The sequence below is a fragment of the Castor canadensis genome, chromosome 1, assembly GCF_047511655.1.
Source record: "Castor canadensis chromosome 1, mCasCan1.hap1v2, whole genome shotgun sequence".
Taxonomy (NCBI): domain Eukaryota; kingdom Metazoa; phylum Chordata; class Mammalia; order Rodentia; family Castoridae; genus Castor; species Castor canadensis.
Window position 1 is genome coordinate 155,654,127 of NC_133386.1, and position 14,756 is coordinate 155,668,882.

The 14,756-nt window shown below is 50.2% G+C and overlaps 1 protein-coding gene across 1 annotated transcript in view; it reads left to right on the forward strand.

The window, feature by feature from the left end:
• Otog (otogelin) overlaps positions 1 to 13,666 on the forward strand; it is a 78,086-nt gene extending 64,420 nt beyond the window's left edge. Inside the window, exons 41-56 of the mRNA XM_020170158.2 lie at positions 1,758 to 1,978; positions 2,140 to 2,278; positions 3,619 to 3,813; positions 3,993 to 4,205; positions 4,765 to 4,869; positions 5,037 to 5,144; positions 5,498 to 5,599; positions 5,852 to 5,950; positions 7,188 to 7,228; positions 8,188 to 8,263; positions 8,400 to 8,578; positions 9,326 to 9,430; positions 9,627 to 9,746; positions 10,949 to 10,994; positions 13,240 to 13,319; positions 13,425 to 13,666. Of these exons, the coding sequence (XP_020025747.2) occupies positions 1,758 to 1,978; positions 2,140 to 2,278; positions 3,619 to 3,813; positions 3,993 to 4,205; positions 4,765 to 4,869; positions 5,037 to 5,144; positions 5,498 to 5,599; positions 5,852 to 5,950; positions 7,188 to 7,228; positions 8,188 to 8,263; positions 8,400 to 8,578; positions 9,326 to 9,430; positions 9,627 to 9,746; positions 10,949 to 10,994; positions 13,240 to 13,319; positions 13,425 to 13,625 (2,030 nt within the window). The 3' untranslated portion in view covers positions 13,626 to 13,666. The remainder of the gene's footprint in view (positions 1 to 1,757; positions 1,979 to 2,139; positions 2,279 to 3,618; positions 3,814 to 3,992; positions 4,206 to 4,764; positions 4,870 to 5,036; positions 5,145 to 5,497; positions 5,600 to 5,851; positions 5,951 to 7,187; positions 7,229 to 8,187; positions 8,264 to 8,399; positions 8,579 to 9,325; positions 9,431 to 9,626; positions 9,747 to 10,948; positions 10,995 to 13,239; positions 13,320 to 13,424) is intronic.
• Positions 13,667 to 14,756: the final 1,090 nt, after the last annotated feature.

A 14,756-nucleotide genomic window follows, 5' to 3' on the forward strand; every position in this document is an offset into this window, starting at 1 on the left:
AGTCTAAGTATAAGCTGTTGACCTTTGCAAGGGTATTTCATGATAGACTGCTATGGTTGTGATGATGGGTGACACAGGAACACTTACACACACACACACACACACACACACACACACACACACGTATGCCTGCCATCTTCTACCTGCACCATTGCTCATTTCCATCCGTGCCCTTGCTTTCAGAATGACCTCTACACATGCACTCACACGTGCAAGGCAGCTCCATACTTGTCCTTTGCACCACACATACTTGCTATGTACCAGTTACTGGGTACAGAATAGTGAGTAAAATGACAAAATCCTATTTTATGGAGCTTCCAGTCTTACTGACACAAACATGTTTCCTTTCACACATACACACACAAGCACCACTGCCGCCACTACCCCCCAGCAACAGCCTTTTCTCACCATTTCTCTCTTCTACTCTGCTCATCTCTTGCAAAGAACCCTGTGGTCAACGGAAGCCCAGCAGGTCAAATCATCCTTCCAATACTTCTGTGACCTTTCTCAGTGACTCAAAACCAAGACCCAAAATGTGATCAGTGGAACTTGAGTAAAATCAGAGAGTTTTAACTCAAGTTATGGTTTATGTTCATAGACCTGGTAATTGGAGATGTCAGAACAGAAGTCATATCATTTATATTTTTGTTTAATCTGAGCTAGTGCTTAATATCTAGGGAACTCCACTAAGCAACAAGGTGAATGCTGAGATTAGTGAGACTCTCAGGAAAAATGAGTATTGGCCCTCAGCTAAAATCTTTTGTGAAAGACAGACCTGCAAAATTCTATTATACAGAATTGGGAAGGTCACGGATGGGTGTGTGTGATGTGCCCTTTGAAGGATGTCTGAGAACATATTTCAAGTAAGGAGAGAAGAGAAAGCAAAATGCGAGGCTGAGAAGTGTGTGTCTGGAGCCCTGAATATGGCATGGTGTATGAGAGACCAAGGTCACATCCTGATCTCACTGTCTTAATACACCAGAATTTATTTATTGTGTGTGTGAATTTCCAAGTGACTAGTGGTAATCCAGAGACCCAGATTCCTTCCATCTGTGGCTCTGCCATTTTCTGCACAAGCTTCCAACTCCATAGAGGGAAGACATTTGGGAAGGGAGCCACTCACCTTCACTCACACTCCGCTAGCTAGGACTCAGTCACATGGCCATTGCCAATTGTAAGGGAGATTGGAAAAGACAGGATGACTGACTCCAAGAAGAAGAAACGGGTGTTATAATTAGCTAGCAATCTCTGCTAAAGTACATTCTTTGGGATCGCTTTTTATTTTGATATGTGAGACTGAGAAATTGAAAAAAATAGCATAAGAGGCTCTCATTATCTTTTATCCAGATTTACTGATTGTTCACATTTTGTCCCATTTGCTTCTCTCTCTCTTTCCCTCTTTCTCTTTTTCTTTCTCTCTCCCTCTCCTCTCTCTCTTCATATATATGCAATATATAATATACATATCACATGCATATATTACACACACATATAATAACATATACACATATGTATATATGAATACCTGAACCATTTGGAAGTCACTTCAAGACATTGTGCCCTTTGGTGTGTATTTCCTAAGGACAAAGACACTTTCTCACACAGCGTGATTCCTAGCTCTTCTGTGCCTCATCTCCTTCATCTAAAGTGGAGAAAAGTAGTAGTCCAAAGAATTGTGATGGGTACTCAAAGTGAAAGTGGAAGACCTGGAAGTGGCAGTGATTTTTGTGGATGTTGGGACAACTCTGCCCTTTCAGGTGTCTGTGATGGAGATGCAGCCAATGACTTCACCTTGAAGGATGGCTCTGTGGTGGGTGGAGCTGAGGACCCAGCTCCTTTCCTGGACAGCTGGCAGGTGCCAAGCTCCTTGACCTCAGAAGGCCAGACCCGCTTCCGCCCAGACAGCTGTGCCACAGCTGACTGCTCACCCTGCCTTCGTATGGTGTCCAACCACACCTTCAGTGACTGCCACCGCTTTGTATGTGTCAACTGGGTCCAGGGTGGGAGACTTTCTGGGCTGGGGAGGGGGACAGAAGCCACAGGCAGAACCTCATTGCTCCCCTGGGAAGGGCTGGGAGGAGCTGGGGCCTGGGATATGGGGCACCAGCGTGGGCAGCACTGCCTGATGCGTATGCCCAGGTCCCCCCAGAGTCCTTCTGTGAGCTGTGGATCCGGGACACCAAGTATGTGCAGCAGCCCTGTGTGGCACTGACTGTGTATGTGGCAATGTGCCACAAGTTCCACGTGTGCATTGAGTGGCGGCGTTCCGACTACTGCCGTGAGTAGGGGTCAAAGGGTGGGTTCCTGTCCCCTGTTGGTATTTGATATTTATGTTTAATTTTTGATACACTAAATATACCTTGTATGAATAATGAATTATTTTATTATAATCTATATTAGTAAATTAATAATTAATAAACAAATTTATTTAGTTTATTATTTAATCAAGACCATAGAAATAATGTGTGTACGCATGCCTGTCACATGATTACCAGCCAGTAAATATTAGTCTCTTTGCTTAATTTTGTTTTTCAGCACTGGGGGTTGAACTCAGGGCCTCATGCTTGCTAGGCAGGTGCTCTACCACTTGAGACACACTCTAGCCCCGTTTGCGCAGTTTTTGCTCATTGTTCTCTTCTTTGGGTCTCTCCCTCCTTTCTCGAGGATGGAAATGAAATTCACTTCTTCCTCATCACCCTGCTAGGTAGGTGGATAGGCAAGGGTGGCCTGGACTATAGCAGTTTGATTTCTAAATGGAAATTTGTCCAGAATGGCTCAGGGTAGTCACAGGAAGAGCACACCTATAATATCACAGAGAAAAGATAAAAAGACAAAAAGCATACAAAGTAGTGTTTTTCAAACACTGTGACATCTGACACAGGGATATGTGTGCAGTAGCATTTGAAAAAATGCAATAGACTAGAATAGAAAATACCAGTGTGTATTGTGCATAGGAGGATTAAGTATTATTTCATGAAAGAGTTTTTGTTTCTGTATATCAGCAGTTCTCAATCCCAACTACCATTTTTAGTCATACAGGGAAGTTCAAAGAGTATTAATGCTTGGGTCCCATAGCATTCCAGTTGGTCCTGGATAGGGGTCCCAACCATGGTATTTCCACAGCTCCCAAGGGAATCTTCTGCAGTCAAGCTTGAGGGTCACCATTCTATACACTGTGTGTATTGGACCACTTTGTAAAAGCCACCTTTTATAGTCAAGAAAGTTGGGAAGCACTGATCTAGAGCCTGAGGTTGGCAAACTTTTTCTCTTAAAAGGATCAGATAGGGAACCACATGATCTTTGTCACAGGACTCAACTCTAGCCTTGTAGTACAAAAACAGCCACAGACAACATACTTGAGAACAGGCACAAATATGTTCTAATAAAACTTTATTTGCAAAACAGACAATAGGCAGGATCTGGGCTGTGGGCGGTACTTTGCTAACTTCTGATTTAGAGGAAGGAGGGTGGACACTAAACCTCTTGATTTATGCAGGCAATGCTGAGGTGAGGATGATGCTCTGAGCCCCCTCCTCGCCCTTTCCTGCTGTTTCAGCCTTCAGTGGGGAGTCATACGTGAGGTGTAAGTTAGGCCTGATGCCTGCTATGCCCCTGCAGCCTTCCTGTGCTCCAGTGACTCCACCTACCAGGCGTGTGTGGCAGCCTGTGAACCCCCCGAGACATGCCAAGATGGGCTGCTAGGTCCACTGGACCCAGAGCAGTGCCAGGTGCTGGGTGAGGGTTGCGTGTGCTCAGAAGGCACCATCCTGCACAGGCGCCACTCTGCACTCTGCATCCCGAAGGACAAGTGTGGTAGGTTCCTCCCAGCCCCAGGTGGGCCCTCCAAAGCTGGCCTCACCCGAAGGTCCCCTTTGCTTCCTGAAGTCCCATTCTGTGACCTTCTAGGTTTTCTCTAGGTTGTCCCAGGGAGGGTCTAGCCTGGGACAGTCTGGGTCTGCCCCACTTCCTCAGTCTTCTGACATCAATTGCAGCCTGCACTGACAGTACGGGGGTGCCGCGGGCCCTGGGGGAGACTTGGAACAGCTCTCTCAGTGGTTGCTGCCAGCATCAGTGCCAAGCCCTAGACACCATCGTTCCCGTGGATCTGGACTGCCCTGGCCCCCGGCCTGAGAGCTGCCCACGCTTTGGGGAGGTTCTCTTGCTTCGGCCCACTGAGGACCCCTGTTGCCTGGGGTCTGTCTGTGGTGAGTCCCACCCTTCACTTCCCTGTCCCTCGACTGTAAGACACTTAAAAAGCTCCAGCCCTGCCTATTGACCTTAGTGGATAGGACAAAGCCTGAGAAAACTAAACCATCTTATGGGGCATGAGGTAGAGGAGTGGAGAACCAGGCCTGAGGAGTAGGACCCCAAGCTGTCAGTGCGTGTGTGAAAGAGTGCCTAAAGGCATAGGCCCTGGAGCCAGACATCGTACTCAGTTCTTCCTCTACCACCTTGTAAGCTCAGACAATCACTTAGCATGAGCTGGGCCTCAGATGGTTCTATAACATGAGGTAGTACCCACATGAGGCAGACATGAGAACTGCATAAGTCAACACAAGTTTGAAGAGCAACTGGCACCTGGAACATCTCAATGAACGTTTGTTGTCCTTGTGTCTCAGTCTTGGGCCCCTTCCATGAGTAAAGCCCTAGGGGATGGGGGGTTGTAAGGATCCCAGGTATCCAGGAATTAGGCAGTGCTGGAGTATTGAGGGGACATCCTGGTGACAGGCCTTGTGTCCTCCCTTGGCCCCATACACCCACCAGTGTGTAACCAGACTCTGTGTGAGGGCCTTGCCCCAACCTGCCGCCCAGGCTACCGACTCCTCACCCACTTCCAGGAGGACTCCTGCTGCCCTAGCTACAGCTGTGGTGAGAGGGCAGGGGCAGGGGGAGTGAGGTTGGCCTGAGTGGGCTCATGTGGGATTGGGCAGGACTGGAGTCTAGGTCCTGGCTAGATATTGGGCAGAGCCAGGGATAGTCCTCGAAGTGACCAGGCATGTTCTGCTCTCAGTGCCTACATTCTGTTCTTTTCCAAGAGTGTGACCCTGATCTGTGTGAAGCAGAGCTGGTCCCCAACTGCCGCCAAGACCAAGTCTTAATCTCAGGCCGCCTGGGGGACTCATGTTGCACTTCCTACTTCTGCGGTGGGTAGACGTGCCCTTGGACAGCAATCGCTTCCTCATTCTTGCTTCTGTGGGCAGATGGGAGGAGAGACTGGGGGTCTTCGGTGTGTAGGAAATAGACCTCACTTCACCCCTAGGTCACTAAGCACAAGGCAATTGGTGCTAGCTCAGTGTTAGTCATTGGGCAAACATAGCGAGAACGTTCAGATTCTGACTCCAGAGCATCACATAAGACCATGAGATGCTGTTTTGAGTTTAGCTCCTGTCACATCTGGGTAGTTGAGGTGACCCACTCATGCCCCAGCCACCTGCTCCATACAAGCCCCCGTAAGAGGGACTTCTACAACAGCAATGGCTCCTCTTCCACCCCACAGCCTGTGGAGATTGTTCAGATCCCATCCCTGAGTGTCAGGAAGGAGAAGCACTCACTGTGCACAGGAATACCACTGAGCTCTGCTGTCCTCTGTATGAGTGTGGTAAGTCCTGGTCAAGCACAGGAGGACCATGGGGGCAGGGGCTCTGGGACCTGTCTCTGCCTTCAGGGGCAGCCTCAGCATCTCCTGAAGTAGCCCTATGGGAGACTGGGAGCCCAGACTTCCCCTGAACTCCAGCCCCAAGGATGTCTGAGGTCATTGGAGACACCTATGGAGGAGCTGGGGGTATTGTACCCTGAGGAATCACGCTCCAAGGTGTCTGTGGCTAATATGTCTCCTGCTCCCCACCCCCAGTGTGTGAGAGCTTCCGCTGTCCCCAAGTGCAGTGTGGCATGGGCACTGCCCTGGTGGAGGTGTGGAGCCCGGACCGCTGCTGCCCCTACAAATCCTGTGGTAAGTTCCAGATCAGGGGCACCTCCCCAAGTTGGACATCCAGGGTCCTTGCTGAGGAGCAGGTAGAGAAGGGGACTCCAACACTGTCAGCTCTACTGAGATCTGACCCCCAAAGTCTCTACAAGTGACCATCCTCCTCCTACATCACCCTGAGTGCTGAGCATCCCACAGCTTTCTCTCCAGGATAAAAGAAGAAAAAAATTCAAATTGTCTATTCCAAAATAGTTTCACATTTTTAATGTCTTTATTACAACTGCCTAATAGTACACATCATTTGTGTTAATTCACTTTAAAGCTGGGTGTGGTGGTGCACACTTGTAATCCCAGGTTCTTAGGAGGTGGAGGCAGGAGGATGGCAAGTTGAAGGCTAGCCAGGGCCAAAGTTAGTGAACCTCTGTCTCAAAAACAAAATGTGAAGAAAAAAAAAGGGCTCGTGGTGCTGCTCAAGTGTAGAGTGCTAGCTAGCATGCACAATGTCCTGTGTTCAACTCCCAGAATCTCACATCCTTTTGGGGGTCAGGTGGAAGTACCAATGATTAATAATGAGAACCAATGAGCTTTATATAAGAATGTTATTTTTAAAAAAGGGTTGAGAAGCTATTTTGCTTCTGGCTACTTTGCTTGTCTTCTCCCAGGCCTGCAGGAAGGCAGGATTTTAGTCTGCTTTATTCATTGCTTTGTCCCTAGAACACAGAAAAAGCTCTGTATCCACAGGTGCTTTAAACTACTTGTTGCGTGAGTGCCTCAGAGTTTCATAGCTACTCTGACCTGCAGCTCTCTGTTCTTGAGCTAGAGCTGGTGTATCCCTTAGGTTTGTTAGTGGTAGCCACCAGACTACTTGGCACAGCTCAGACCTGCTCGTGGCAAAGGCTGGGAGTAGCAAAGCTGAGCTGGCTGAAACATACACTTGGGAAAAGCAGGTGGTTAGAAGCTCCATCCTAGCCATGTTTATTCTTGGAGAGGCTCCACCCCTAGGAGGAGGATGAATCCCAGGTAACAAAAGGAAACATGTGAGTGACCTATCTACCTATTTATCCTCACTCCATATATTGAGGGCTTGTTATTCAGACACATCACAGCCCACCTGTCCAACCAAGGGATCCCACATGAGAATGGAGAGAGACTGATATTTTGTGTCCCCCTACCTCTGAGCTGTGCAGTGAGGGATCTGAGAGCCCAGGGGACTTTCTCCTGGGCATCCCTGCTGAGGTGGGTCCTGGCCCTTCCTGTTTTACAGAGTGTGACTGCAACGCAATCCCAGTGCCCCAATGCCATCTGGTATGGAGACCCTGACCCTCTCCACTCACCTTGGTCTGGCACCACCTTTTCTTTTTTTCTCTGTTTGTGCTTCCCCACCCAACACTATTCCTTTAATCTAGTGCAAAGAACCCTGGGTTACAAGTCAGCATTCTTGTTCCAACTCTGTCACTGGCTTTCTGGACACCACGCCCTCCTTTGTGAAGGGGGCATGGCCACGCCTCAGTTGTGGTGAGGAGCAAATATATTGATGATGCCAGCGATGGTGGTGATGATAGATGGTGGGAATAGTGACAATCACAAGGGTGGTGATGATGATGGTAGCCTATGTATACTGAGAGCTCACCATACGCCTGGAACTTTCCTGGGCCTTTTATATGTGATATCATAATTTTCAGGACAACCCTACAAGGTTGATTCTGTGATTATCTCAATTATGCAAATAAGGAAGCTGAAGTTAAGATCATAAAGCTACTACTAAATCACAGAGCCAGGATTGGAATAAGAATTCTGATTCCAGGGACCATGTCCTAAATCACCAGATTGCACAGCCATGAGGGAAGTGAAAATACTTTAAGAAATGCAAAGTGATGTTCAGGTCACTTTCTGGATGATACATATCCTCCCTTTCCCATCCCAGCACACATTTCTTCTCATTTCATCCTCCACCTCATCCTCTTCTTCTCCCTGCAACTGGTGAATAAACTGGTAAAGTAGGTGTGAGCCAAGCAGGGCTCTGGGCCAGCAGCTGTGCAGCCATCACTCAGTGAGGGAAGAGGAGGCTTGGGGACACTCCTCAGAGGGGAGGCATGGGAATAAGGACAGTGAATGAGTTTCCAGGAGGACAAGCATCCCGAAGTCTCCCTGCCCCTCCTGTCCACTGCAGGGAGGCAAAAGACAGAGGGGGCCCAGTGGCAAACTGCTCCTAAGTGTGGGTTGGGGTGCCTATTCTGGGTGCTGACAACCTTTGCCTCACCCAGTGGGAGAAGTCCCAACTGGATGAGGAGTTCATGCACAGCGTGGAGAACGTGTGTGGCTGCGCCAAGTATGAGTGTGGTGAGTGGGGAAGGGACTTCCCCACAACCTTTTGTGGGGAGTGCCAGGGTGGGTGAGGCTTGAGTGGGTCAGCCAGATGTGGCCAGGGTAGGTAGCTGGGCTCTTAAAAATTGTTCTGCCCTGCTTGCCCACCCAGTGAAGGCCCCTGTGTGTCTGAGCCGCGAGTTAGGGGTAATGCAGCCTGGCCAGACGGTGGTGGAGCTCTCAGCAGATGGTGTGTGCCACACCTCCCGCTGCACAGACCTGCTGGACCCCCTCACCAGCTTCTACCAGATCAACACCACTTCCGTGCTATGTGATGTCCACTGCGAGGCGGTAGGGGCAATGTAAAATGGGGAGCATGCAGATCAGGACGGTTGTCCTGGCAGACATTAGGTGTTCTAGAAATCATGGGGGTCCCTTAAAGCTGTCCCCTACCATTGACAAATGTAGACAGTGGGCAACAGACAAAGCTTTCAGAGACCACTAGAAAGAGTTTAGGTAAGGAGAGGCCAGAAGGGGAGCAGAAAGAGCAAAGGAACAAATTTAAGGTCTGGCAAGAGTAGTTATTTAACAGGCAGACCACATGTTTATTAAGCACCCACTGAATGCCTGGCACATTCCCTATGCTTTTGGTAGTGTGTTTGCATTGTTACCATTTGTTGAGTTCCTACGTGCCTAAGACGTACTGGTTTCTAGTGAAGCCTAAATAAATATTACTTGACTAAAAGGCATTTGAATTGTTCCCATTTTTCAGACAAGAAAAATGAGCTTTAGGTTGATCTCATCATTTGTCTAGGGTTCCTAGGGAACCAACACTGGCACCATGATTACCAGAATGCTGCCTTGGGAGGGGTGAAGAAACCCTGTCACTAGGGCTGCAGTAACAGGGCTTAGGAGAGAGATGAAGATGATCTGCCTGCCTATCTGGATAGAAGGAAGCTGGAAGTCCCTTTCCTGAGCATGCACGGGGGGAGGGGGGGTGCTCTGTAGAGCTCTAGGCTCACTTGGAGGTGAGCACTGGAGAGTCAGAGGGCAGAGGTTGCTCCAGGCTGACATCTCATGTTCCACTCTGGCTTACAGAACCAGGAGTACAAACACCCACAGGACCTAGCAACCTGCTGTGGTTCCTGCAGAAATGTGTCCTGCCTCTTCACCTTCCCCAATGGCACTACCTCCCTCTTCTTGGTAAGTAGCCCCCAAGCCCACCTGGCAAGGCACCCCAGAAGAGGACACTAGGACCAGAGAGCATTCTCTGACTCCCAGGCAAGGGCTAGATGCAGACAGGGTCCTGGGCAGTGCCAAGTCCTGGGCTGCACCTGTCCTCTGTGCTGTGCCACCCAGGTGGTCACAAGCCCCAGTCATACCCCTCTGTGTCCTCCAGCCTGGAGCATCCTGGATTGCAGATTGTGCCCGTCACCACTGTGGCAGCACTCCCCTGGGTGCCGTGCTTGTCCGCTCGCCCATCAGCTGCCCTCCTCTCAATGAGACTGAGTGTGTGAAGGTCAGTGCCTCCTCTCTGAAGCAGGCTTGAGGCCAGGGGCATCTCTGTTTCACTGACAATGGTCAGCGGGTGGGGTGAGAGTCCTCTGCCCAGTAGTGTGGGACAAGGGTTTCCCTGGAGTCTGTGCCTTCACTGCCACTCCAGATCCATATTTCTCTATGCACGTTTTTGCTCAGGCCACTCGACACCCTACATTTGCACACACCAATGCATGCAAGCATACACTGTCATGTGATCCAGGTACCATCACAGGCAGTTGGCTAGTCATACCCTACACACTCCACAGGGACATTAACACACTAGGCATACCAGTGTAGACACCCACACTGACAGTCCCCAAGGCCCTCAAATAGGCACAGTCTTGCACATGCACCACGCAGGTACACAGATCAGTACTGCTGTGGGCTGGTAGGTGACCAGCCCTGTCATGGATGTATGGGCTGAGAGTATTGGCACAATTCAGGGAAAAAGATTCCTGGAGGGCACTGGGTTATTGTTGAATTAATAAATTCCTGAGGTTATCACTGGACATTTAAAGATTTCCAACTCTTCTCTAGGAAAAAAAAATACACTCATACCCAATTGTACACTCACACACACCTGCAAAATCACATATGTACATATACATGCTCACAAAATCACACACACACACACACACACACACACACACACACGCGCGCTTACAAAGAATTGTCCCATCCATTGATTTATCCATTTCACGGTAGAGAAGTAGGGCTGTGAAGGATATTAGGGGTAGAAACCAAGCCCAAGAGTGAGAGATGACTTATCCAGGGCTGAGATAGAACCCGGGCCACTGGCCCAATTGGAACAGCTCTTCACTTCTCTCTCCCTGACCTTCTGTGCAGGGAAGCATTAATGGTGGGGTGTCCCCAAATCCTCCTTTTCCCCAGGACAGAGGTAGTAGGGAAGTGTGACAAGAGCTGCCACAGGAAAGAAGGGGCATCCTACTATCTTTGCCCAGGCTCATCCCCATCTTGGGCTGCAGGTAGCCTCAATGCCAGCTGTCCCAGTCAGGTTGGCCCCTCTGCTATCCTATGCCTGCCAGGGCCTGGAGCTCCTGCCCTGGGGCATGATAGGGGAAACAGAGTTGAGATTCTTAGAATCTTTTGCCTGTTTCTGGAATATTGGCTCCTATCCTGGAACAGAGGTTCCCCACCCACCTCTCCATTCTCTCCCTCTAGGTTGGAGGCTCTGTGGTACCTTCCTTGGAAGGATGCTGCAAGACATGTGAGTGAGCATGGTGGAGTCCCAGGGGTGAGGGTTGCTGGGGGAGCAGGGTGTCAGGTCAAGGCTCCTGGCAGTTCTTCGGAGTGAGCAGATGAAAAGATAGCTCCCCCCCCCACAATAAGAAGCTCATACCACCAGCACCAATATGCAGGTGACCAGAGGTCACACACGTCATCAGCTCTTTCCCAATACAAGGCCTCTGCTTCTCATTGGAGATAAGGGACATTAAACATTGCTGTCACATGGACATTGCAGTCAGGAAGTTCATAGCTCACCAGTCTCTCTGTCTCCTTTTGTCCCTGACAAGAACTCTGATCTGGATGTCCTCCACATCAATTCTTCTTTGTGGTCAGGATCCTTGGTCTTGGAGGGGCTTCCTGAGTGGGATTCAGGCCTTCAAGGTCCCTGATTGTCAGAGTGTGAGCATCTGTCTTTAGACCCCTGAACAACCAGAACCCCAGCCATTAATGGACTAATCAGCCTTGTGACCTTTGTCCGCATGTCTGCCCTCCTTCTGTGATGCTCAGTGCTCAGACCCTATCCCCAAAGAGCTGTAGAATTTGGGCCCCTTTTATCTCTACATCACTTGCTATAAGGAAGCTAAGCTCAGGACGTCTTTAGCTGATCCCTGACCCACAACCTTATGCTCCCTGAATGTCCTGTGTGACCTGAGACCCATATCCCTCTCCCCAGGTTCCCTGGGGACCTTGTTTCCCGTGGTCCCCATTAGCTCCGCCTCTCCTCCATGGGTTAGTGTCCTCTGCAGCCCAGGTACTTCTCTTGGAAGCCAACAGGACTGGAGGCAGGCAGCCGCATTGCTATTTCCAAGTGTCCCTTCTGCTAGGTGGCCTGAGCTCCGGGGGGCAAGGGAGGGGGAGGTCCCTGCTCTCTGCCTCTGGCAAAGGACATTTGGTCCACAGTGCATGCTGGGTAGTGAGCTGTGTCCCCTGGGCTTGCATGGAAAAGCTTCAGCAGCTCCCACTCACCTGGTGTCCACCAATGCCCAATGCCACCAACTGCTTTGCTCCTGTTGGAAACTCAGCCAGTCTCAATCCAAGGCCCCAGAAGTCTGTGACCATGACAGTCCTTGGCTCTCCTGCTTCTCTGTGGTGAAGTTGGAGTCCAAGAGAAAGGATTCCACCCTGTTTCTGGTGGACTCCTTGGGCTTACAGAGTGAGTCCATGCTTCTTGCAAGTATTTGTTAAGCACCAATTGTGAGCTAGGAACTGATCTAGGAACAGTGGGCACAGCATAAACACAGCCTCACGGAGCTGACATTTTAGTGGGAGACAGAGCAAGTGAAATATAATAATAGGATGGAGGCATTGAGTTTTGTGGAGCCTGAAGTTGAGGGACTTCATAAAGAAAATGAGCAAACAATTATAAATCTGCATTGAGGTGTGAAAGTCACTATCTTTTTAGAATGAGAAGAACTCACAATGAAGTGTGGAGGGGCTGTGTAAAGTAAGGCCCTTAAAGCTTACACTTCACAATGACAAATGTGCCTCTGATAGGACAGTGCTTATGCCTTGGATAGAAGACAAGGGAGAGGTCAAGGACTGGGTGGAGGGGGCAAGTAGCACCTTCAACAAAATGGATGAAGAAAGACCTTGGTGGGGAGAAACTGGAGCAGATTGCTGAAGGAGGCAAGGCAGGAGTTAACCATGTTAGTGGTTTCTGTGAGAGGCATGGTCCAGGCGAAAGTAACCCAACACCCACAAGTTTCCATCTCTGTAAAGGTTCTGTGAGGTGGATGAGTCCCTGACTCCCTTTGATATATGGAAACCCATCAAACCTACTGTGTGAAGCATCCTGCTAGGGAATGAGGTTTCCATCCACCCAGGTAATTGCAGGATTTTACTGCTAGATGCCCTCACAGAATAAGAAAATGCTCAGAGGGATGGAGACACACCCAGGGCTGCCAACTGGTATTACAGATAGGCTTGGGTGTAGAAGCAGCCTGCCTCTTACCCAAATCTTCCTCTTACCTAGTACAGAGTCCAGTCCAGGCAACTCTCTCTGTTTCACTTGCTCATGCTGCAGCCTTTGCCTTCCCTGACTCCACCTCCTTCCAGGTGTTGGGTTGAAAGGCTTTGCCCCTGATGGGAAGGGGCACTAATGCATGGACACTAACCTGGAAGAGGGACCCTCCAGCATGACACTAACTGCCTCAGGCTGGCCCATCCTGTTGCCCTAGGGAGGCCACCACCTAGGTCATAGCTGCCTCACCCATCCTGTCCCCCAGGTAAGGAGGACGGACGCTCCTGCAAGAAGGTGACCATCCGCATGACCATCCGCAAGAATGAATGCAGAAGCAACACACCTGTGCGTGGTGCCCACATGGCGGAGGGGGCAGGCAAAAATGGGGATGGAAGGGATTTGGGGGGTGGGTTGCTCCCCAGGCTGCCTCACTGGCCTGCCCTTCTCCAGGTGAACTTAGTATCCTGCGATGGAAGGTGCCCCTCTGCCAGCATCTACAACCACAACATCAACACCTACGCCCGCTTCTGCAAGTGCTGTCGCGAGGTGGGGCTGCAGAGGCGCTCTGTGCAACTCTTCTGTGCTACCAATGCCACCTGGGTACCCTACACAGTGCAGGAGCCCACTGACTGTGCTTGCCAGTGGTCTTGAGGCTTGGGTGGCTGGGCACCCGTTACCCTGACATTCTGCTTCCAGCTGGCCCAGGGTGGGTGGGGATGGTTAAGGGTGGCAGACAGCTGGTACATGCTGAGCATTGAATGGTAGGCAGAGACCCCAAGAGGGACCAGAATGGATCCCATTTGCCCATCCTGGCCCTCTTTCTATGCTCCCCTCCTCCACACATGGGAAAGTGCCATCGCTCAGGTCTCTAGGAATTCAACTGTGTCCCTGGCTTGAGGTCAGAAAGGGGCTTCAGATCCAGGGGCAGCAGCTCCTGTACACCTGTGACTCCAGCCATGGTGAAGGCTGCAGTAGTTTCCCTGAGAAGCTAGAACCAAAGTAGACACCAGTCCAAGCGTGGGGTTAGGATGGCTTGGCTAGGTGGCCTGGTTCTTTCTTGGCTCTTTTGACCACAGGAGAAATATAGACACAATGAAAGGAAAGGGGGCTTTAATCTCAACTTTCAGGCTTAAGAAGAGCTATCCAGAAGGATTTCCCCCAAAGCAAAGGAGTTGAGCCTAAGGGCCCAGGTCCTCCCATAGAGATCTGTGAGGCTAAGCAGACTGAAGGAGTTGTCTTCAAGTCCCTTCTCTCCCTGGGAGTGATACTCCAATATTCAGGTATTTAGAAGAGCAGGCTAGGCCTGTGCCTTCACATGCCACCCTCTCTCCCACCCCCAAGCCAGCCTTCCTGACATGTGGTCTGGCTCTGTAAGGTTGTTGGGGGAGGACTGAGATCCTCAGCAAGGGGTCAGCACCTCAGATGATAGAGAGCACACCCCTCTAAGGAGTCCTAGATTGTGTCCTGCAAGTGCAGCTTCTGGCTCTGCAATGTGCCTTTTCTCCAAGGATACAGCAGAGGTATTGGGAGGGGCCTGCATGTGTGTTTTGTGACTCAGCCGATTCCAGGCTCTGTGCTCCATGGACTGTTTAGCAGAATATCATCTGTTGATGAGAAATGTACCCCTGTGTGTAGGCAGCCCAGTGTCCCTGAGAACCTGTCAGAACTTTGTCTCCAAACCAGAGTATCCTTCTCAAAAGCCAGGCCAGCACTACTGCCCACACTCCACTATTCAGGTTCCCTGCTTTCTGCACCCTTTTGGGCTACTGGGTCCAAATGGCA